General features: G+C 40.8%; 1 protein-coding gene across 8 annotated transcripts in view; it reads right to left on the bottom strand.

Moving 5' to 3' along the window:
- The window catches only part of PARD3B (par-3 family cell polarity regulator beta), a 908,373-nt gene that overhangs the window by 157,620 nt on the left and 725,371 nt on the right, over positions 1-25,382 (bottom strand). For all 8 annotated transcript variants that reach the window (XM_014836393.3, XM_070508440.1, XM_014836394.3 and 5 more), the window contains one exon: positions 22,828-22,944. In XM_014836393.3, the coding sequence (XP_014691879.3) occupies positions 22,828-22,944 (117 nt within the window). The remainder of the gene's footprint in view (positions 1-22,827; positions 22,945-25,382) is intronic.

The raw sequence follows: 25,382 nt of genomic DNA, 5'->3' as shown, positions 1-25,382 counted from the left end.
TGGTGGTGACAGTAGGTGAGGTCAGAGAGGGCTTTCCAGGGGAGAGCTACGGTGAAAGAAGAGGTGCCATTCAAAGAGGTTCCTAACTGCCCGCTGCCCAGCTTTCTTTTCTGACAGTGAGATAATTTGTCCTGCTATCATTTCAGCTTCTATAACAGAAGCTGCAATTAGGTCACTACAATTATCCTTTGTTCCCATGAACACGCCTGGCTTCTTCTGCTTTTTCTCATGATGCCCTTTCAAAGCTGTAAGGATACCTGACCAATGACAGCTACAGCTTTTTATTATTATTATTATTAATTATTATTCAGACCAGCCAATACAGAGCAACTTGCAATTTTGTGATCAATGTTTCATCTTTTCCACAAAACTGTTTTAACTGCATTAATATTTCTCACCATTTTCTCACTCCTGCCTGGTTGTCTGCAACCTTTTCTAAATGATCTCCCTTTGTCCTGTCCATTTTTCTTGTCAGCCTAAACCAGACCTGATGTGGGAAGGGAACTAGATTGAGGGGTGAATTTATCACTTCTCTTGTAATCAATCAATCAATCAATTTCTGTATAGTAAATTTTATATTCTACAACACTAACATGCAAATTCTTTAGTGCTATTAATTGAATCTTTTAAATAGATTTTTCTTCATGTTTTTCTCCTTGCACACACACAACACATTGAGTCCTTCATGGTTTGCAGAATCAAATAAGTCTATGCCTTCTGGATATTGCGCCTGAACATCGCATGTGAATTTGTGCCCGTGGTTTGCCAAATGTCGTGGGGCAAAGGGCATGATGATGCTCATTAAAGCAGGTCAAGGCAATAAAGTTTTGGAAGCCTATGAGAGTCAGGTGTGGTCTCAGAATATTCTAATACTGGCGATCGCTGAGAGGTTGACTAGTTCTTTAACTAGGTAAGATAATCACAGAAAAGATTTCCATATCCCACATGGCCCAGAATCAACCAAACTTCCCATATCAAATGGTGTTTACCTAATTCACACTGAGTATACTTTACATCCTAAAATCATGGGAGTTATTTTCAATTCCTACCTATTAGTTGCATTTTTTTTACAATGTGAAAAGGCAAGATGCTTTAGTACCTTCCCACTACCACTAAATACTACCATTTCAAGAGAATTGCCGCTCAGTGAAGGCTCTCCTATTATTGCAATTTACAGTTTTCCTAAATTTATACCTTTCCCAGACCCATTAAACTTTCTCCATTGCTAATGTACTGAGTTCCTGTAATTTGTATTCTCATAATGTGGACAAATTTCTCAGAAATGCTTAGTAAACACCCTTGGCTTTCATTGGGAAATGAGCCCCAAAGAGACGTAGGGGGTGGGGAACAAATGACAGAGTGCTTAATATCTTCTCTGATGGTGCACGGTCCCTTTAGAGCAGTGCTAGACGGGGCCCCTGCAAATCGTGTCATTAGGCACTGAAGACGTCAGAAGATGCTTCCAGGTTGCTGGTCACATGAACACTGAAGAAAGAGCTGTAAGAATCTGCGTTTGAGAAGGCTCTGCTGGTTGGATAGAGCTCATAACTGGTTCATGTGCTTACTCTTTATTCTCGTTGTTACTGACATTTGTATGTATAAAAAACAGCCTTATTTATTTTTTATATTCCCCCAGTTCATACGTGCCCACTGTTTGTGGCACTGGGGGAAGCAGATGGGGAACTAAGTTTTTGTATTAAAATGATCAGTGACTCAGCACTTTTCAATCATGGGGATCGCCAGGGGCGATATCTGCCAAAATAAATGAGTGGCCTTTGACATGGCGGTGGCTGTCACCACGTGGAGGAGGGTAAACCCCTAATGGGTACTGTTTGGTGGTGTTCTCAGTCTACATCAACTTCCTGGGGAGAAAACAGGAAAAAAGCAGAGAATAAAAGGAAACTAGCTACATTTCCTTTCCTTTCCCTTCAGACTCTTCTCTTCCTTCCATTTTGTCACCTGGAATTTCACACCTGGCCAGGCTCCCCTGGACTGTGTCTGATCTTTGCCTCTGAGGGCTTACTCACATAAACACGTGCTGAGGCAGGGGGAACACAGATACCCAGGCAGCACAGGCTGCTCCGTTTCCTCTGCTTTTTGAGCCAGAAATGCCTGCTTTCTCAAGGCCCTGACCGTCCACTCCTGGGTCACAGAGAATCTTCTTTAAAAGAACTCTGGGCTTCTGAAGAGCTCTAGAAGTACCACTGACCTCCACGGGGCCTGGAAAAACATTTCAGGTAGGGAAGAATGGCTGTACCTGAGACAAGGATAAACACACGCATTATACCCAACGTCTTGAGCCAGCTGACGCGTGAGGGGCACTCTTACTCTGAAAAGTTGTGTCCCTGGCATGAAGGAGGGTTTTATGCTATCTGCACAAGATACTTTAGACAGGTCAGCAAAAATATATTATTTGATAATTGTATTTTCCGCAGTGCTCATTAATCTGTCATTTTTGGCTTTTTAAGAGGTGACTTTGTCCCAGAGAAACCATATAGAATATTCTCAAAAGTCCAGACATGCCAAAAAATGGAGCCTGCAAGTCAATTTGGTTTATTTGGTTCTAACCTTTATTGAGTGATTGCTATGTGGTAAGAGCTGTGCTAGGCTAGACAAACAGGACAGGGACACCTGAGTGCCAGGTGGAAGCACCCCAGGCTTGTCCCTCAGGTCTGCAAACTAAGGTCTCCTCCTCATTCCAAAAGGGACAGGATCTCCCTGATAGGGGTCCAGGTCTGAGATGAACTGGTACCAGGAGCATCGTTGTCCTCTGGCCTTCCTCCATGTACACGTTAAGGATGGAACATGGAAAAAGCCAACAATCATCTTAGTTGATCCCCACCATGCAGCCACCAAAGAAGGTCCAGCAAGCTAATCCAGATGGCACCCACTGTCTATGGCGATTCTGCCAAAGAGCTGTTGGGCAGTTGGGTAATAAGACAACTAGGAGGAATGACCCCTTGCTCCTCCAGTGGGTGTTGAGGAGAAATGTCTAACCACAACCACCGGTTCCAACCTGGACATGTGGGGCTCTGAGGGAGGCTTCCTGAAGGAGCATGTGCTACATGCACATAGTCTTGAGGATTACGGTGAGGATTTCTTAGTTGACGTGATAGGCAATGGGTATTTGTACATGGGAGTCTGACGTCTGATCTGTCCTCATCTGTCCCTCTACAAAGACAAAGAGATGCTATGCCAGTCACCTTGTTTTGAGTGCTCCTTCTCAGTTCTGACCATAGCATTCCATAACTTGACTGACTCCCTAGTCTTGGTCCATCTAGGACCCTTTGCTCCAGGTTTTGTCTATAATACAGGAAGTCTCTTAACATTGAAAAGAGGCTTGGTTTACCTCTTATTGGAACTATAAATTGCCAAAGTGTCCATAAAATGTGGGGAAGAAGCGGGGCATGGGCATGTTTTATTGTCGTCAGCAGGGTACTGCAGTGGTCTGAGTTTTAAGATGTAGGGAAACATCCTTCAGTTCCCTCAGTCCCCTGAGGTTTAGGTCTTACTCAGGCTCCATCTAATAGCAGCGAAGAAGCGAACATCGTAAAAGGGAGGGAGAGTGGCTAGACCTCTCCCCGCTGGGAGAGTCCGTTCTTTAAGTAGCAGCCTGGATGACCTCTCAAAGAATAGAAGTTTAGCTGCTTCTCTGTTCAAAATGCTCCCATGTCTTCCTTTCACACTTAGATAAAATCCAGTCTCCTTGCCGTGACCTGTGGGGCTGCATCACCAGACACACGTCCTCCACGACTTTGGCTGATGCCGCTCTCGCCTCAGTCATCAAACCCCAGTCACTGCACTTGCCTCGGGCTTGATCAGCTCTCGCTGCTGTTCCTGCCTGAAACCCTCTGCCGGGTCTGCCCGTGCTGGCTCCTGGCTGGGATTACAGTCTCAGCATCTTCGACGCCCTCCCCAGGCCCATCTCCCCATCATATTCCATTTTATTCTCTTCCTAGTTCTATTACTACTTGATTTTATTTTTCTGCTGATCTGTTTACAGGGATGTAAGCTTCACAAGAGCAGGGACCTTGGTGGCCTTGTGTATTGACAGACCTAGCACCGGGCTCGCACGTGGTAGGTACTCAACACTGTGACAATGGAAGTAGAGACCAGAGAGACGCGTTCTGGAGATGGAGGAAGGAGCCATCAGCCAGGAATGTAGGCAGCTGAGAAGAGTCAAGGAAGTGGATTCTCCCCCGGAGCCTGCAGGAGGAATCAGCCTGGCCGACATCTCCGTTTTGTCCCGGAGGAACTGATTTCAGAACTGTGGCCTCTGGAACTATAAGAGAATAAATTTGTGTTGCTTGAAGCCACGAATTTTGTGGTAATTTGTTACAGCAGCCATAGGAAATTAATACAGATTACGAATGAATGGAACTGATGAGGGGGCTTAAACAGCAGTGTTCAGGCGTGGCCTACCTTCTCTCAGAGCCTGGGATGGTGTGTCAGTGTGAATCTTTTCTGCAACGTAGGAATATAAGCAATGAAACCAACCTCACATCCTATAGCAATAAAGAGAAGAAGTAAGCTACATTTGGGAAGCTGTCACACTGTTTGTCACAAAGAGATTAAGAACATGTATACTGTGAAAGGCGGGAGAAAGAAGCTGCATGGACGGCTCCAAATGTCAAACACAACAAGGATATTGGAGACATTACTGTGGGTACAACGCCTACTCGAACTGGTCCTGGCAGCTGACATCTGTAACGACTACCCAGAAGGAGAATTGTGATTTAAAACAGACGATGTCAGGCCTTCCCTCAGCAAAGATATCTTCTTATCATCTCCCCCAAATACATTATACAGCACACATTTTCTTTTGCATTTTTAATAAAGCAAAACTGGAAAATGAGCAGCAATCTTTTTATTCCCCCTCTCAGAAAATCTACAGTGACCTGCTTGCAAATAATACAGCGGAAATATCCCCAAAGAGGCTCTTGGTTCATTAAAATAATCAGCATATTCCAATATGCATTCGTCCCTGAAATAATAACAATTCACTTTCAATAAATTAATTATGGTTTTAATGAGTGAAATTTACATTTCTATTTCTGCCTTAAGATCTTCACGGGAGGTAGCACGCTCACCCACACAGTTCCACCGAAGGAAGCCCTTTTCCAAGTAGACTGGCAGCTGATGGAGACGCTAACACTGCTGTTTCAGAAACGGAGAAGAAGGATGGTGTAAGGAGCCAGCCAGCTTTAAACCAAGCCTTGCCACTTTCTAATTTTGTGATCATGGGCAAATTATTTAACCTCTCTGTCACCTGTAAAAGGAGAACTGTAGTAGCACTTACCTCAAAGAGAGAAGGCTAAATGACTTCATTCAACTAAAATTATTAGAACAGTGTTGTTGGCACATAAAAAACGATTGTTAGCAATGATAATAACAACGAGTCCTGACAGAGGAGACCTGAAGTAGCATAGAGACAGATCCTTACGCCCTTTGACACGCACAGACAACTGGTAGCGCTTGAGAAGCATATACACCGTTCGTCCAGCTCCTCCGCGGTTCCACCTGGAACCCCAGATCGAGTAGACACTTTGAATAAATGCTATGTAACCTGGACTGGCCGGAATGCTCAGGGGCCAGGGGTCCTGTGGCTAATTGAATTTTCAGCTTGACTGAGAGCAAAGAGCAAATGCTTTTGGTTTGAATCTGTTGGCTGCAAATCTTTCCAAGATATACGAATCCTTGAACTTGCCCTAACTGAACTTGCGCACTGGGGAGGGGTCTTACATTCTCTCGATTCTCCCCTCCCATTTTAGTCCCCTATGAGTGGCATGTTCACAAGACTATAAAAAAATCTGGTTGGTTGAATCCAGATTAATGAAGTTTTGGCACAATGACTAACTTGACAAGGTTTAAAGGGTAAGTGAATTGCATGGACCATGGGACTTGCTTGTTCAGGCAGCCTGAGTCCCTCATCCCTATGGCAATACAGGGACAAGGGGGAAAATGGCCTTTTGTCACCCCAGTTAGCATCTTCAGTTTTTCTAAATTGTAGCAAAAGTTCAGCCTGCTCTACCTTTCTTGATTATGCTGCTATGTTGTCCTATACACACGTAGCACATAGACCCATAGACAACAGATAGCATGTAACCCACCTACCAACAGAAACATTTTGGCAAAACTTTCCAGGCTAATAAAATTATTATAGTTCATAGTTAAAATATTTAAAGAAATTTTATATTCGGCCGCAGAATACGTCTTCAGTCACATCAACTTAGGAAGCAAAGTGATCCCCCTGACTCAGTTAACCGCTATTTCCCCAGAAAGTTTTGCCCTAAACTTTTCAACTCTTCCTCTGTCAGCTTTAGAGAAAGAAACTATAACAGAAAGCACCCAAATTGCTCAGAAAATCCCTTAGGTTTCAAATGAAATTTTTTCCTGAGTTTCAAATTCCTCTCTAGTTAGCAGCAAAAATATCATATATTATTGATGGGACTAAGAATCTAAATTTGTAAAAGTCTCTCTCAATTTGCTGCACGGTTAAGTTGTACTTTATAACTGGTTTTAATGATTTTATTGCAAGTGTCTAGAAATACAGGACGATAAAGAAGGTCTGGAAGGTCGATTCTATCGTCCCAGCCATAACACTGTTTTCGTGGCTGCCCTCTTCGCCATCTTACTGCGTTTTCATACCCCACTACAGCACCCATCACAGTTTAACTTTATTGTGACTAGTGACAGGTTGGTCTCTCCTCTCTCTCAGTCACGAGCTTATTGAGGGCTGGGACTTGATTGTATTTCACTCGTCTTGCTATTTCCCCGAAGTGCCTAGCTGCTCAATTAACGTTTGCTGAATTACTGAAGAGTTCAGGCCAAAAAGAATTAAAAAGTCAAAAGTGAGTCATAACAGAAAGGATCTACCCAAACCTTAGTGGGAAAATTCCATATAACTTCAATTTAACTCCAGATTCAAAGACATGATGGTGTATCCCGAGGAAAAAGGTCCCGGATGTAAAACAGATTATGTTAGTTCTCCAGATGACCAAAAATATTAAAATTCATCAAGATACAGATGTTTCCTACATGCTTTCAGGACTGAAATTGGGAACTCTTCAACTAAAGAGATCAACTAAAGGTGACCTTTTGTGTGAGAAGTGTGAAAAATAAATAAGAGAAAAGAAAAAGAAAAAGAAAGTGAATACAAGATGGTGAGGATTAGAAACAGTTTATCCAAATGAGTGCTGCCAGTTAGAAAGAAGCAGGCGTGTTAGTTCTGACAATGCCGGGGAAGCAGTGGGACTCAGCAAAGACAGCAGCTGAGGGCCCTGGAGAAGGCCAGCCTCGAGCGTTCGTCCTGCCTGAATGGCGCCCAGGATTGTTGAACACAGAGCAGATGCAGAAACATTCCTGCACTTCAGTGAATGGCAAAGGAGCTGATTGATCTTCCAAGGAAGGTTCTGGCGTATGGGGATCAGGCTGGAGGGCTATGAGGAAGAGGTACAGAGACATGCGTTTGACAGATATGGGGGAATGGCTCATGCCACCTTCTGTATATAAAGAAGACAAGCTCCAGTGTCTTCTCAGGTTCTCCTGAAAATAGAGGTTCACTTGTTCCCTGAGCTTGAAGGCCTTTGCCCAAGAAACCCATTTTAAATCCATCCATTTTAAAATACATTTTAAGTCCATCTAGGGTTGGAGGTACTGCTCGGGGCTATTTAGAAGAACTATGAACTGCTTGATGACAAAGACTTCCTTTTCCTGCTTTTAGGAAAGTTAATCTCTGAGTCCTTAGCATCTCTTGCAGTGCTTGGACCACAGTGGGTGTTGGCTGAGTTTTCAATGCATCAATGGCTCATAAAGGGGTATAGTTTTTATAATATTAACCTTATTAGCATGGTACCTGACCTCACTGAACCAACCAGCTATATTCATTTAACAAAGTTAACAAAGGCACTTCTGCTCACCCGTAGGCGCAGGCTGCCAGCTGCATTTCAGAGATGAGGTGTGGAAGAGGGACTGCAGCCTCCCACAGGCTGTTGCCAGCCACCTCTGCCCCCGGCGACCCCCACCTGCACCCCCGCCGCCACGTTTCTCCTTCTCTTAGCAACACCTCACTCTTCCTCCAAGTACCCAATCTCTTCACGGGTATCCTTTTATGCACAATGTAAACTGATGTCGTGCAATCAATCATTGATTCACACTTGAAAGCCGCTACTTTTTCAATCAGTCAAGGAATGGCTATTAAATGCTGGAGAAGTTACACTGAGAAATATAGCACGGGCACCATTAACCCTATACGCAGATTATCTATGCAATTATCAACCTCAGACAAAGACACACACACATGCGGGGTCACAGCATCACAGGCCGTCCCACGAACGGCACAGCTTTCAGTCAGCTAAGCTCTCTTAATACAGGAAAGATGTCCTCAGATGCCACAAAGTAATAAAATAAAACTAAAGAACTCCTCAGCTACTCTATGCCTGAAACTGCTTCTCATATTCCTTTAGATGAAAAACTTCCTTTCATGTCATCTGATTATAAGGCAATGTAAAAACGAATGTGTAAATAGAATCATAAACATGTCTATATAGTTTCATATGTTTTCAAATGCTCCAGAAAAGTTGCAAAAACATACTACACATTTTATTTTTAATATGTGATAGTTGGAGATCTTCCTCAATTTTCCCTTCTTAATTGGCATGCTTTTAGTCAAATGTGTTGCTCTCTCCTGCTTAAAAGCTAAATCTCCAAGCATATCTTTGATAACTTAAATTTCCATCTTGGTTCACACACCATATTGGTTTATTATGTCACAATTTTTTTTTTATTCTTTTGAACTTCAGTGGAGCCAAGCTTATGTGATCTACTAGTGTGAACCGCGGTAAGTGATATCTGCAGGAGGTTATTTCAGATTGATCAATGAGGGCTGCATGACTAGCTCCAGTAGAGGATATTTATTTCCTCTGAATATTTTTCATTTGGTGATATGAATTGGTCACTGAAATTAGGCATTCATTTTTATCTAAAGTCATATACATATTTGAGGCATGGAATATCTTAGCATAATGTCAGTTTTCTTGGCATTGAATTTTTGTTTGCTGGCGAAAAGAAGAATTATGTTTCCTCAAGAACTGACTGCCCATTTCTTAACATTCTGTAAAACGTTCTGGTTTCACTTAATACCTTTCTCTCTCAGGCCTTACTTGTCCAGCTTTTGAAATTGGCAAGGTAAGTCTACAATTATTGGGGATAGAACCGATTGTTAAAAACTAGAAAAATTACTACACCAAGTTTTTAACCCGCTGTGTAAAAAAATACAGGAACATATTCAATTTGGGTTTAATAATATCAAAAGCAGCCAACTATAAGACTAAAGCATTTTGTTAAAGCTATGATCTTGTTTTTTCCAAAGTGGAATATTTAATGGTCATTGCAGAATTTTTTTCAATATGCATTCATTTATGTGACTGTTACAAAATGCAGCTCTGAAATTTAAAAGTCCAGCTAGTAAATTATCCTCTTTTGACTTTCTTATTCATCCACTATAACCAGTTTAAAAACATATGAATTACTCTATGCATTTTCTTGACTCAGTGATTTTTAAACAAAGTCAACCTCTAAAATATCCTTTGATGCTCATTCAGCTAAAACGTTATACTTTTTTGCAAAGACACATTATTTGATCTGAAAATATCTTTAAGTGCCTGGAATACATATTTTTTAGCACTTGAAACTTTCTCTAGCTTTCACAGCTTCTATTAGACACTGTGAAACATTTTAGGATTATTGAACAAATATCAATTATGTCTATGTTCTCGGTGTCAATCTGAATTGGAAATGTGCCATCTTTTACATCTTCACTAATAGAATTTTTAATTAGCTGTTGATACTGTCAATAATAGAGTTCACTATTATTTTAAAAAATGATTTGTCTAAGCAACTCCTTATCTACTCATTTGTTTTTTATTTTTTAAAACTGGTGCTTATTATTATAATCAGGGTAATTTTTAAGCAGAATGCTATACTTTAACAAACAAGAATTTTAGGCAATACATTTTAATATATAGTTCCTAATTATTTTCCCATTGTTTATTAGGAGTTCATCAATTTTTAAAATTACTTAGCTAACATTTTAAATCTGACATTATTTTACACTTTTAAGTCAACCAGGACTTTACTAAATATCTTTTGTCTACTGAGCTGTAAGGAATTGAAGCAAGCAGAAGTTACAATCTATGCCTCAAGAAAATTAGGCTCTAGACAAGAAGGAAAGACATGAAATTGCAGGAGAGTGAATAATAAGAAATTATCTCATAAGGTAAAGACTCTAATTTAATGGTGATGTGGACTTCTTGTTGTGGACCAGGACTCTAGTAACATTGCCTCCCTGAGAGCGGCTCCGTGGCATCTGGGATATTACAAATGGCTGTTGCCACTTTTCACGATGCCCTACTTCCATTACATGTTCTCATGCTTGCCCCCTGAAATGCAATCTCACTGTGAATTCTGATTGAAACGGCTCAACATTCAGCACAAAAAAGATCCTCCTCTGATGGAGAATAAGCCAAGGACAGTGTGCCTCATCTATAGTCAAATTCAGTTTTCCCTAAAGAGGCAAATCTTCCATTTTAAAAGGTTGAAGTGAATGGTACTTAAAAATAATTTCAACTGGTTAAATTTAAGCCAATGGAAAAGGATGTGAGCAAAAGCCGTCCCCCCCCGCCCCCCCCCCCGCCCCATCCTAAAAACAAACCTGTCTAGGCTCATGGCATTTCCATTTGTTTGTGAAATGGATGCACTTCATTCACTGTAAAGTCTTGTCTCCCAGGATCTGGTTCAGTGATAGAGAAACAGGTGTCGATGGTTCTGATGGGCTGGCCTCTGTGCGTCAACCATCCATTGCAACTATTCTTTTCCCAGTTACAAATGACCTCATGCTTCTTGATACCATTTCATAGCCCAGGGGAAAGTCTTATTTCTCTGAATTATATAGCTTTGTCAACCATGGATTTAGCCTATTCTGCCTCTTAGTTCCATTCTAGCAATTATTCACTTCAAAAATAAAATTAAAATCAGTGCAGTTTTATATCTGTTCATTCATTCATTCATCCATTATTCAACAACTGCTTACTGAGTGCTCACTCTGTGAAACATAATGTATTAGATGCTAAGAGAAAGAGAAAAATGATTATGATGTGGTCCTCGCCTCAAGAAAATTACAGGCTAGTAAGGGAAAGCCATGTGTGTAATGACAAACATCTACAATTCAATGCAGCAACATCACAACAATAATAATAACAACGTGTGTGTACTGTGCACCAAGCACTGCTCTAGGTGCTTTAAGGAGTCCATCTTATGTAAATTTCACAGGAACTCTGAAGGCTAGATATTATTTCTTTTTTTTCATTTTTTATTTTCCAAATGAGGAAGCTGAGGCTGAGAAGATTTCAGCAAAATATGCACGATCACACAGCTAGAGCAGAGAAGAGTCAGGCTTTGAGTCCAATGCTATTTGATGCTGACGCTCATTCTCTTTCAAATAAAGACTGTCTCTAAGGAAAATGGTGAGATCATCGCTGACTGAACATCTCTCTGCCTGGCACCATTCTGAAGGCTTCACCTCAGTGTCCCACTTGATCCTTACAATGATATTAGGGTGCTACAATGGCTATATACCACAACCATCCTAGGATAGTTATATACCCACACTGCAGTTAAAGAAACTGAAGCTTAGGAAAATTAAGTGACTTGACCCACATTATTTAGTGGAAGAATTTTCTCCAACTTAGGCAGTATGAGAAGGTATAAGAGAAGAAGTGACATTTCACTGAATTTCCAATGATTTGGACCAACTGAGGCCAGAGGAGGGCATTCCAGGAAGGGAGATGTTATTCAGAATGGCACAGAGATTGGCAGGGGCTATGGTGACCTCAGGAAAAGTGAAAATTCCAGACTGGCTGGGGATACGTGTCCTCTTGGCCAGGGATGGAAGTTATGATTGGAAGGCTGGGCTACAGTCACATACACTCAGCCAAGGAGTTTGGACGGTATGCAGCAGGCAGTAGACAGCCACTGAAAGATTTGGAGAGAGGAATGACTTTGATCAAAGCTATTGTTACTGATCCACTCTTCTCCAACCTGTCACACTTAACAGTCTCTGCTTCAAGAAACTATGATTTCATAAATTACTATTTACATATGTTCCTCCAAGAACAGGAATACTTACAGCTTCCATCTCAATGGCCAATTGTTATTACTGTTGTGTGTGTGTGTGTGTTTTTTTTTTAAGACCCTTCAAAGCGACCTCTTGGAAAAGCAGACTTGTGCCATAGCCCAAACCTCATCAACCTCTTTAACTCTCAATACTGAAATCAAACAAAGGACACAGAGCAGAAGGAGGCAGGAGTTTGAGCCTGGGAAAGGGGTCAGGTTCCTCTGGAGATAGATCTGAAGTCAACTCAGATGCCCTGTAAAGTCGTTAGGTAATTAAACTACAGGGCAAAAGACAGGCAGGTGGGAGAGAGCCAAAGGGAAGAAGAGGTCACGTGCATTCCATCTCTACCGAAGACTGGATTTGAACTATTAGCAGACCAGAGTGAGCCCCCCTAATGTAACACATATAACAGAAATGCAAATGTGAGGATTCTGTGAATTTAATGGCCATGGTTACAAGTGTTTCCTGCAGTTATGCCCCCCGTGGACTTGGAGAAGCGGCAGTAACCCATGCCATTCCCTCCTCCCTGAATTTGTTTCCATGGCTGCCAAGCACCTGTTGCAGCCAGCACTCCTCCGCTAGTGCACTGCCATCTCATGCCAAGCCCACGATGCTTGAGGAGCAACTTCCAACGGGGTATCAATAAGAAATGAGGAGAAGCTTCTTGAATGGAAGTATCTGGCAGGACTCCCAGCTGGGCAGAGTCTGCATTCAAGTTGGCCTTCATCACGATAGTATCCAACTCAGCAACTTTCACAGATGGTGTATCTCAGAGCATTCTGGGCTCCAAAGGCTATAGGATGGATTATCTGGGGTCTTCAGTCCCCAGGGCTGGTCAGCAAATAACCCTGAGCACCTGGAGTGAACCAGGTGCTTCATAAATGTACTTTTCACAGCAGTCTGGGAGACAGATTCTCATCTCATAGATGAGGACACAGAGGCTCCAGGCAGTTAAGCACCTTGACAGCGTGCTCAGGCGGAGTCAGGTCTTCAGCCAGGTCCAACCCACTCTGGGGTCTTGTAACCTTTCCACTTGGCCACACGCCTCCCCTGGACCACCACCTAGGCCACTGGGTCCCAAACATAGCTGTAAACAACAGTCACCTGGGAAATAGCTTTAAAATACACATCCTCAGCCTCAACTGCAGATGCACTTGATATTGATAGAGTATTTCTGTCTATATCTATCTTATCTAACTATCTATTCATTTAAAACAGGGTTTCTCAGCCTTGGCACAACTGATATCTGGGGCCTGGTAATTCATCCTTGTAGGGGGCTATCCAAAGTGTTGTAGGAGGGTGAGAAATACCCTGTTCTATACCTACTAGATTTCAGCAGCACCTCCCTCCTAGCGTGACAAATAAAACTATCTTCAGACCTTGTCCAGTGCCCCCTGGGAGAATATCATTCTCAGTTGAAAACACTGGTATAAAAAACTGCCCAGGAAATTTGGAAAAAACACACTCAAAGTTTGAGGTTTGCAAATCACAGGCCTACATTAGGATTTCTACATAAAGGACATGAGGAGGGAAAATGCAGGTTCTGGAGACAATAGGTTGAATATCCTTTCAACTTGCAGAATTTGCCAACCTATGCGAAAAATAATCTTGGCCTCCAGAGTGGATGTGTCGTCGTGGAAGCTTTCCAAAACACGACACAACATAGCATACGTCCAAATAAGAAAGGAAGATGAGACGCTTTAGAAATTGTAGAAAATACTATTTGACTTATGGAAGTTTGATTTGTCAATGTTTTTCAGAGCACTTCTAGCAAATTAAGTTTACTTGTGCACTGCCCAGCCCCAAACTAGTCCACAGTAAATATTCTGGATTCCCTTAACTTTTATTTATTCCAATTTTTTTCTCCAAAGGAACTTAGCATTTAAAGAGCATTCTATCCAAACACAATGTATAAACCTGAGGCCTTAAAGGATTATTGTTACCATTTCATTTCATGGTAATAAAAAGAGAGACTTTAAGAATACATCCTCAAAAGTGGCTTATCCAAAGGCACGAGAACAATGGATAAAGGGGGTATAGGACTGTCATTCCTAAATTCTGATCACCAAATGGCCTTCTACCTGGTTGTAATTGCCCAAAGCTTTCACAGGAAATGCTCTTCTCAAATTCTGCCACTGTTACAATGTAACCACCACTGAACCAAACACAGCTGTATCTCTGATGGGTTTACAATCCAGAGAATTATCAAAGCTTGTTTATTATGTTAATATATTTTTATGTATACTGTATCTTAAAACCAAATATCTAAATCAACAGAATTTAGAACTTCTTTCCAAATTTTTATCAGATCAGATATTCTAAACATTTCTGTGGAATCGCTCAGGGTAGTTTAGTATAATTCCTTTTCAGAATGTATTTCAACAGCACTTCCATTGAATACAGTAATATAATACGTCACTCCAGGGTATTTGAATATAAGAGTATCCTTACAAACACTTTTTAAAGAGCTGGTGTACTTTAATCTTAGAAGTTTGTCTAAATGACTATTGGAAAGCATGCCAGTCAAGTGATTCATTTTATGTATTAATCCAGCTCAGCTGACAAGCAGTTGCTAATACAGCACTTCTAACATTGATTCGAGCTCCATAAAGGGATTTTGGCTCATAAAAAATGCTGGCATGGCATTAGGATGTAGGTGTTCTCATCTCTTGTCTATAGGAATACGGTAATGTGCCAAATTTGATTGGTGACCACAAGCACTTCTGAGAAGATAGGTGTTATGAAGATCACATAAAGGTACAGACAGTAAAGCCACCTGCAGCCCTGTGTCTCACTCTCTCATCCCCTAAATAAGACGCAAACCTTGAAAGATGGCCCCTGAAGGCGGCGGGGTGTTTGAGCCACTGCCCTGTGTTTGTGCTCTCCCTCTCTGTTTTTAATTCTTCTTCTAGCAAAGGAGGCTATCCCGACCCTAACACAACATCGATAGTAATTACTGGGATATGGCAAATCTTTTCTCATTCACTGAGATGGTTAGTACTATGAAAAACAGAAATCTGATAGCTTCTTTCTGGCAGCATAAAATGAGAACACCATCTTGTCCTGAGAAACACTATCTAGTAATATTTTTCATAACTTCCATGAAGTGATGATCTAATAAGAATCTAAAAGTAATTAACTGGATCTCTTTTAGCCAACCAAAGCCTTATCCAAATACAGATTCTTATCAGGATTCTAAGGGAGCCATAAATTGGGGTATTTTGAAAAACTGGGATCTAATCCAGTCCATGATCTGATCTGGATTCAGTGGTAATAATAAATTGGGACTATTAAAACCGGGAATCATTCCAACATTTTATTTTGCCCACACCACAGGATCTAGCAAATTCTACTGCAAAAGACAAGGATATTCAGTGAGGAGTGAAATCATGCTGAATTAATCATTTGTATGTAATCATGCCAAAACAAGGGTGTTTTCAACAGTTTAAATAGTGCCAAAGTTTAAGTTCAGTAAATAATTAATTATAGAGAGTCTCTTGGCAAATTAAAGAAATCAACTTTCTGGTTTCTTTAATAAAATACGCACTCTTTTTAGGATACAATAATGAGAAAACTCTATCAATTCATTTGCAGCTTTATGTATGTAGGAGAGCAATACTTACATAGGTTACAGCCAAAATATTTATTCAGAATATACTGTCCTTTTCTTTCTTAGAATATAATAAGCATCTTCAATTTTCAGTATGAACAAATGTTGGATAAACTCTAGCCTTATTCTGGTTTTCATTTCAATTTCCAGTAACATAAAAATCTCCCATAATTAAATAAAATGCTGAGAGGCTGGGAATAGCTTTTCACCCTCTTGTATTCTCAAACTCTATAAATGGTTTCTGAATGTTTTTATTTCTCTAAGATGCATTTCGTTTATGTGGGGAACTTGCAGCTGCATAATTAAATCTTGGTTTGCCAAATATCAAAAACACATGTATTGATTTAAACTAAGGGAACAGGCCACAAGCAGCTCAGCTGATAAGGCCAGGGAGGAGCCAGGGCAGTTCTTGGAAGGCTTCCTGAAGGAAAGGAAACTAAGAACTTTGAATTCAGACACTGAAACCGATGAACTTTCCTAAATCTTCGCCTCACTCTCACTTACGCATTCCGTTCAGGCCAGTTGTTGAAAACAAGAGCCATATGTGCTCAGACTTCTCAATGCTGGAGCTGGAGAGCTCGCTCTTTCCCCCTCATCTCCCCATTTATCTACTAAGATTCTACTAAGATCTACAAAAACAACGTTTCACTAACACAGTAAATGAGCTCCCTTGCAAAATAAACTCTGACATCGTATAAGAGTAATTGAAGATCTTAGAGTGCAAACTCTTATGTTATTAAACTCTTCCCCCTAGCTTTAGTAAGAAGTTTCATTTAGTGAAATTTTATTTCACAGTCAGTAATACGGGACTTTAATGAAAGACAGCCTTTGGTGTCAACGGAGATTTTTTCCCCCAGTACAATAATCCTAAATAAATGAAGGGAACATATTTTCCTTTAACCAATCTCCACCTGACTTTCGAGTAGGTATTAATACAAGTGCGACACGCATGTAGTTAGGTACTTTATAGGTTCAAGAACCTGGTTAAAACTTGGCAGAAGGTTATGAATTTACCTTAAAGTCTTAGAATTAAACGACAAAAAATGTTTACTGACTTGTTAAGACAATCTCTTGCTTTCAGCTTACCATACTAATTTATATAGTCCGAATGTTTGGAAATGCTAATTTAATTTAGCTTGGTAAAAAATTCTAGGAGAAATCATCTTTGAATATAACACTGGGTTCATCCTAGCCATGGATATAGTCACTGGAACTAATGTTTTATTACGGCCGATCTCACTGAAGCATGAACAAAATGATGAGTTTATTTAAAATAGGGCTTTGCTGCAATGGACTGTTTGACTCGTGCCAGGAGAGGACACATGATCAGCTCAGGAGATCAAATATGAGACTAAGGAAGTCCTAGAACACAATTCTGAGCAAGAAACTTGGGCTTATACACTCAGATAAGAATAGTGCACACACTACCGAGAGCGAACGCCACAGCAAGTCCAAAGAAAGGCCTGTCTCGGAAATTCAAAGTAAACGCTTCTGGACTCGGATATTTATATATTTCTCTGACCCTAAGATCTGAGGAAGACTGTAGAGATCAGCTTAGGACAAACGCAGCATCAATAATACACATGATGATCTTAGATAGTACGTAGCTTAACATACTTTAACTTATGCAGTTTTTCATTTATGTAATATTTTTATTTGAATATACATAACTATAAATAAGACAGTGAAGGTACTAAACCAGTGACTGAAGTTTATGAACTTCTGATCTAGTTCAATACTTTCCTGATCACTAATCCTTTCTCAATGTAATCTTCAGTCTCTCATTAGACATTTCCATTGTCAAGGAACTCACTGTCTCATGAGGCACTCTAATTGTTGTGTTTTCCCTTCTATTAAGCTGAAGGCTGCATCTCTCAAAATAATTCCCCATATCTATCTAAAGAACTTGAAATCAGCAATTCAAAGAGACCTGTGTGCCCCTATGTTCATTGCAGCCTTATTCAATAGCCAAGATGTGGAAGCAACCTAAGTGCTAATTGACTGACGACTGGATAAAGAAGATACGGTATATATATATGATGGAATACTACTCAGCAATAAAAAAGGATAAAATAGTCCCATTCACAACAACATGGATGGACCTTGAGGGTATTATGTTAAGCGAAATAAGCCAGATAGAGAAAGACAATCTCTGTATGACTCCACTCATATGTGGAAGATAAACAAACATGTGGACAAAGAGAACAGATTAGTGGTTACCAGGGGAAAGGGGGGTTGGGGGTGGACACAAAGGGTAAAGTGGTGCACCTACAATATGACCGGCAAATAAGAGTATACAACTGAAATCTCACAAGGTTGTAAACTATCATACCCTCAATAAAAAATTCCCCACTAATATCCTCAAGAAAATAAATGAATGGATGAATAAACAGAGAGAGAGAGAGAGAAGAGAGTGGAGGCTATACAATACATCTACCTCCTCCTCTACGTGAAAGTTCTTCAATCAAGTAAAATCAACTGAGTTTTAACTCTGCAGGCTATGCATGCCCAAGTCCTTCCACATTTTTCAATGTCACGGATTTAGTGCTGCCATTCTCCGTGTGAGGGAGAGGAGCGGGATAGTCCAGGTGTGATCTGAGCAGTGTGAAATAGGAATTATTGTTGCTTCCTTTGTTTTGTACGCGAACTCCCAGCAATGTAGCCTAGGCCTGGATTAAGTGTTTGGCAGGTACATCCTCATGTTGACTCATGTGAAACTCACGCTCAACTGAAACCATCAGGCAAGTTTCTCCTACCTTTGGTGCTAAGTCAGACCTTCCACACCCTGTGTCTGTGCGGCTCGTTTTTGGATTTAAAAGCAAGAGTTTACGTTTATTCCTATTAAGCTCATTTAAGTTTGATTCAGCCCATTTTTCCAGATGATTCTGGCATTGGACGCATTATCAACCCCTGCAGCTTCTTGGCACTTACAATCTGATCAACAGGCACCAACATTGATGCCAATGCTCAGTAGGCAAGCGTTAAAAATAAATTTTTGAGAAAAACTTTTTTCTTGCAAGCTTATATGCATGGAATATTCATTAGCAATCTTTGCGTACAGTTTCTCAAAGAGCTAATAATCCTTCTGGGGTTATGTCATCTGGAGTATATTTCTCTGTGTTATCTACAGGGTGTCACGAGACAATGCAATTCTAATGTCAAGGAGAGCACTCTTACTCTTTGTGACATCCAGGGGTTAGAACAAGGGTTTTCAACCTCCACACTCTTGACAGTTTGAGTCGAATAACTCACTGTTGGGGACAGGGACTGTCTTGTGCACTGGAGGATGTATGGCACCATTCCTGGCCTCTCCCCAGCACATGGTAGTGGCATCTCCTTCCCCACCTACCCTGGAAATTGCGACAATCAATAAATGTCTCCAGATATAGTCAAATGTTCCTTTGGGGGCAAGATTGCCCTTCCCCAGCTAAGAACCACTGTTATAGACTCCACGTTCCTCCAATCTACTCTTGTAACTCAACCTACCTGTGATGGCCATTTCGACCTTTTCATCACTATTGTTATTAATAAGCTATTAATATGGCACCAAAACAGTTCCATATAAGAAATTAGATATGTGGATAAATTAAGATGAGATATGGAAAGCAGAAGAAAAATAATGGGAGGAATGGAGAGGGATGATCTAATCCTAAAATTTAGAGCTGAGGTTACATTAACCTTTGGGTAAAACAGCTAAAGGAAATTGAACCTTCAAACAGGAATTATATGATTTAAAAGGTAATCTGTAAGGACTTTTGTACCTGGATGCTCATCCAGGTATTACTGGGAACAACGAACAACGGAAATAGACTATACGTTTGACAACAGGAAATAAATGTTATGGCATATTGATCTCACAGAAAATTAGGCAGTCCTCAAAATGATGTATTTTCAAAACATTAATGACATGGGGAAATGCTCACAACACAATGCTGTGAAAAAAGTAAGATATTGTATATACAGTATGAATATCAAGTTTTCGAAGGAAATATATACATAGTAAAAGGATCATAAAGGTATTAATAGTGTTATGGAATTATGTTGGAACTATGCATGATTTTAACAGTCTTCTTCATACTTTCTTATGTTTCCAAAATTTTCTTAATGAACTTACTGTTTTTGTAAGTTCTATGTGCACGAGATGGGGAGAGTGTAGGGGGAAAGGATCCATTTTCCCTCAGGTGAGTGAGCAGTAGCAGAGATTTCTCTTCTATTTGCAAAACATTGTGCCAGTAAGGTAGGACACTTCAGAGAGGGTGCATGAGAAAGATGACAATATTTTTAGACTAGGTTATTCAATCTTCTTGGGGAAAAAAATCTATCATTTTTCATAGAATAAGAATAGTTGACTCTAATTTTCCAGCCAAATCCTGTCCTTCCAAGGCTGTGGTTCTCAGAATTTAGAATTGCTGAAAAAGCCCGGTGGGCTTACCTATGAAACATGGATTCCTGGGCTCCAACCCCCAAATTCTGATTCTGCAAATCTGGCGTGGGACTCAGGAGTCTTCATTTTTAACACACTCCCAAGTGATTCATTCTGATGCAGGTGGTCCATGGACCACACTTTCACTGTGTGGATTTGGATGAGTATTTTTTTTTTTGGCCTTTATTTTTGATCATTTCTTCCTGGTTATGCACTAAATAGAGCTGGTATGGACTCACAGGGGTGTGTTGATAAACTGGCTCTTTGAAAGAAACAAATCCAACTTATCACATTTGCCAGTTTCTGAGGCATAAATAATCCCACCATGATCAATTTCAAACTACCAGTGGTTTAACGATCAGCTCACGAAATTCTTCAAAGCTTCATATTTGTCTCTCACCAGCTGGTACAAGCTGGCTTCAGCCCTCTACAGTATACATTTTATTGAAGTGCTTTCCAATCTTTGAAAAACGGATACGTTAATGACAACCTAGCATATCTATGACAGCTAGGATGAAACGAGCAAGCAATAGGAAGGCCTGAATCATCTTAAGGTAACAAATTCCAAATGTATTACAAAAAAAGGACAACTTTGTGAACTTTTACATGCTATTTCTTATTTTATTCTATTTTTTTCCATGGCCGTGCCATGAAGAGTGATATACTCGCTGAGTTCTTTAAGAGTTGTGAATTGGTTTCCTATGGATGATGGAGAGCCAAGAAACGGGACCCTGGGGTTGGGAGAAATGCCAAATGTTCAGCCTCCACCTTCGTCTTCCCTGGCCCTCAGCCCCTGAGCTGTTGAAATGCCCTTGGTCATTAATCCTACAGCACCCAACCAGAAAATCAACGACTCCCGCTTCTTCCCCTCGCACACGACTGAGAAAATGTTGTCTCTAGGAAACCCGTATCAGATGTGTTTTACGTGTTCATGTGTGAGAAGTGACCTAAATGGAGGCTAACAGTACAGTTCTTTCAATATTTTGACCAGACGTATTTTAAGAAAATTGGACCTGAAGCCTACACAGCCAGCGGAGGCGAATTTACAGCCCTGCTTTTAAGGACAAAACTCCCTCAGGCACCTGCTTCCTAAAGGCAAAACCAGAAAGGAAATGAACTCCTGCTCAAAGACAACCCACCTTATTTTATGAGTTATCAATTTTCTAGCTGGCACACCATTCCCTAGCTACTAAGATGCCCCCCTTCCCCCAATCCTAGGCAAGTATTGAGCTACAAAAAACGTGAAGTCTGCATTCTTGCAAACAGCTCTGTTTCCTGAAGATGAGGCAAGGATGTGGAGCCTCAGTAAGAGAAGTCAGGGGAGCAGCAAGGATTGATGGTGTGGACGCGCCACGTGAGGTCTTTGTCAATACGTGCACTAAGATCGTAGCCCGAGTTCCATCTTACGTTATGGGATTCCTGAATCTTGGGCTATGACGGAGGATTCACCATTCCCGCCTTGGGGCAGCTCCATCAGGTGCACAGGCAGCAACAGTGGAGAGCACCCGATTTCCTTCGAACAGCTCCACCAACCCTGGGACCGAGCTTGTCAGCCTCTCAGAAATGAGAAAGGACTAAATAGGCTTTTTCCCTCACTATTGATAAAGTCAGCCTTCTCAACCGGAATAGATCACAAAATAGGGGTCAAAGGTTAACGGTAGATGCTCAGCCTGCTCTGTCCTAGAAATCACCAAGAATAAGCATGATTTTCTTAGCACAGACACCAAAGTATTAAAACACGGGCGAAAACTGACTCTGTGAAAGCTACAAGAACTATTGTTCCTAATAAGCAAGGGAAACTGGACAATCTGACATCATACATAATGAAGTCAGAATGGAATCCTTAAAACTATGTGCAGGCTTTGCCATAATCTCAGTCTTTCCCCAAGCTTCAAGTAGTCGTGAAGGCGAAGGATTTCCAGCAGAAATATGAATATTCAATTACATGTTTCAAAATCAGACATTTACACATCTACTTGGGATAAGTGCCAGAGTTAACATCAAAGAGATGTGAAGGACCTCTTGTCCAAACGGAACATTAAGCTCCTCAAACAGGGGAATCCAGCCCTTGCAAACCATCATCATTTCAGTAAGTGAAACCGGCCCTTTAACAGATGGGCGACGTGCTCCGCAACGTGCTGATAGCCTAATAAAAGACACTGGCTTTTTAAAAATGAAGGACATGTGCTTCTCACATTACAGTACCCAAATGGACTTAGCAGAATAAAATTAAGAAGGCACACAACAGCTTGACAAAAATTAGGAACAGACTATGGAAATTTGATCATTTTAAACATCAATATCAAAATGACCTTTTTACTTAAAAAAAAAAGACTCATTGTTTAAACCATAAGGAAATATGCAGCGACATTGTCAAAACCAGGAGTAGCATATTTTGGAATTATAAGGACTGCTAAAACAAAAACATGAAGTTAAATTTCTTCTCAAAATATAATAAAAATTCTCCAGAAAGGAAGGTTCCTTTTATATCAGGTACCTTTCCTTTCACATAAGTCAACCTCTACCCTTCTTAAAATAACATTTCTCCAGTTGGAGGGTTCAGTAACCAAATTAAACAGAGCCCCTGGCTCAGCTCGGCCGGGCCCCAGGGCTCCCGCTCACCTCGCGCGCTCCTCCCTCATTGTGTCCAGCTCCTCGTCTCTCAGGCCACCGTGCTTGCGCTGTGGAGGGTTTTTCTGCTCAGCCTTCCCGCCCTTATCCTCTTTCTTCTTACCAAATCTAGTGAAACATGAAGGAGAAGATGGTTCTTAACAATAATCATGTTCTTTTTGTGGTAAATTTAAGATATTTATGAGATGAACTCATTAAACCGTAATTCCTGATTCCAAGTAATACAAGAGTATTTTGCATAAAACAGAAGTAAAATAAGAAATTGAAAGCAGAAAAATAATACAGCTCCTGGATTCCCCTCCTTTTCCTCCCTTCCTGCCTTCTTTCCACTCAGGTGTTGATTGTGCAGCATGGACAAAATCATGTCACTAAAGAATAAAAATTCCACACCATTAATTCAGTGGAGATGATAGAACGGAAAGGTTATCATTAATACATAACTAGAAACTCACTCGCATCCTATGCAGGCCTCCAGATAGCCTCGACATCAAGGCTAGACACATGGGATTCTATCGTGATGGTGCCGCAAGGGACCCCACCCGACACCTGGTTCAAGACTCTCATTTTACAAATGAGGAACCCAAGGCTCTGAGAGGCCTTGGGCCTTGACCAAGACCACCCAATAAGCTCAAGGCAGGGCTGGGATGGAACTTGGGTCACTTCTACACTGCACTCTCCTTCATGCCACATCCCCTCTCTCCTGTAGCCCCGCTGCCTCAGTCAGCCCAGGTCAATGCACTCCAGCACTCCTCAGTGAAGGCATATTTGTGGTTAACTGAGTACAGGGGCAATTATGATACGTTACTCTTTTTCCTGCAGCTTTATTGAGATATAATTGACATGTAACATTGTGCAGGTTTAAGGTGTACAGCATGTTGATTTGATACATTTATAAGTTGCAAAATGATTACCACCATAGTGTTCGCTATCATCTCCATCCCATTACATAGTTACTATTTCTTTTTCGTGGTGAGAACATTTAGGATATATTCTCTTAGCAACACTCAGGTATATGATACAGTATTATTAGCTATAATCACCATGCTGTACATCAGGTCCTCAAACTTGTTAATCTTATAACTGGAAGTTTGTACCATTTGACCAATATCTCCCCATTTTTCCCATTCCCCAACCCCCGGTAACCACCACTCTACTCTCTGTTTCTCTGACTCTATCTGTTTTAGATTCCACATATAAGCGAGATCATACAGTATTTGTCTTTCTCTGTCTCACTTATCTCACTTAGCATAATGCCCTCAAGGTCCATCCAAGCTGTTGCAAATGGCAGGATTTCTTTTTTCTCATGGCTGAATAATATTCCATTGTGTACATGTGTGTGTGTGTGTGTATACAGGCATAAACACCCCCCACCCCACCCCCCCACCGACATCTCCTTTATCCATTCATCTGTTGATGGACACTTAGGGTGTTTCCATATTTGGGCTAGCGTGAGTAATGCTGCAATGACCACAGGAGTGCAGATATCTCTGTGACATCCTGATTTCAACTCCCTTGGAAATATACCCAGAAGTGGGATTGCCGGGTCATTTTAAATTCTTCGAGGAACCTCCATATTGTTTCCATAGTGGCTGCATCAATTTGCATTCCTACCAAGAGTGCATGAGGGTTTTCTGCAATTATGACACTTTCAGAGAACATTGTGTTTCCTTGACACTTTTAGAAAAATAAAATTGCACATTTGAAATGAAAAAAAAGCTGCAATTAAATTGTTATTGGACACTTTCTTACAAAGTCAGACATTTTTCCCAATAGATATTTTCTTCAGAAGCAATCTCCCATGCTCTTGGTATCAACACACATGAAATAAGAAAATGACTTCATGCTCTGCTAATAACTGGGAAAAAAGTCATTCAGTTATGCCTGTTCTTCAGTTAAGGTAAAGATTCTTGTCAAATCTATGGAAATTCCATTTATCCCTTTTTTCTTATTAAATAGCTGCAAATTTTACTTCTCTGTGTGTGTTTATCCATATCCTTAACTTGCTCATCCTATCTGTGTATCTATGTATCCATCCATTCATCCATCTATCCAACCTGGGGACATTTTAAAAATTATATATGCTCGAGGAGACTGCCCCCTCCCCCAACAGCCCTCACCTCTCCTCCAACCTCCCAACACAGTGAGTCAGAATCTCCTCACATGAGGACCTCGCTTATAAACTTCTAAGAACCTCCTGTCTTCTTCAGAATTTCCTAAAAATGGGTACATATTTGTTTTTTTCTGGATTGTGTTTTAATCCAAAGCAGAGGCTGTGAGTCAAGTGGCAGCTCTGAGACTCACACGTAGAAGACGTCACTGCTAATATCCATATTTCTGTTATCAGAGTCTGGACTGCATCCCGCTTTCCTCAGAAGCCTCTCTCCATCTTGACTCTTCTGCACATTTTTCAATTTATGATTTCAATTAGCAAATCCTCTTCCATGAACTTTCTCCCTCCCTACTGCCGTCTCTCCATCTGCCTCCGCTCCTACTACAATTCTTTTGCTGTATCCAGGGCAGTTTCGGGATTTTGATCTATTATTTAC

The sequence above is a fragment of the Equus asinus genome, chromosome 4 (genome assembly GCF_041296235.1).
Source record: "Equus asinus isolate D_3611 breed Donkey chromosome 4, EquAss-T2T_v2, whole genome shotgun sequence".
Taxonomy (NCBI): domain Eukaryota; kingdom Metazoa; phylum Chordata; class Mammalia; order Perissodactyla; family Equidae; genus Equus; species Equus asinus.
Note: the sequence above shows the minus strand (reverse complement) of the source record. Positions and strands in the feature narration are given on the sequence as shown.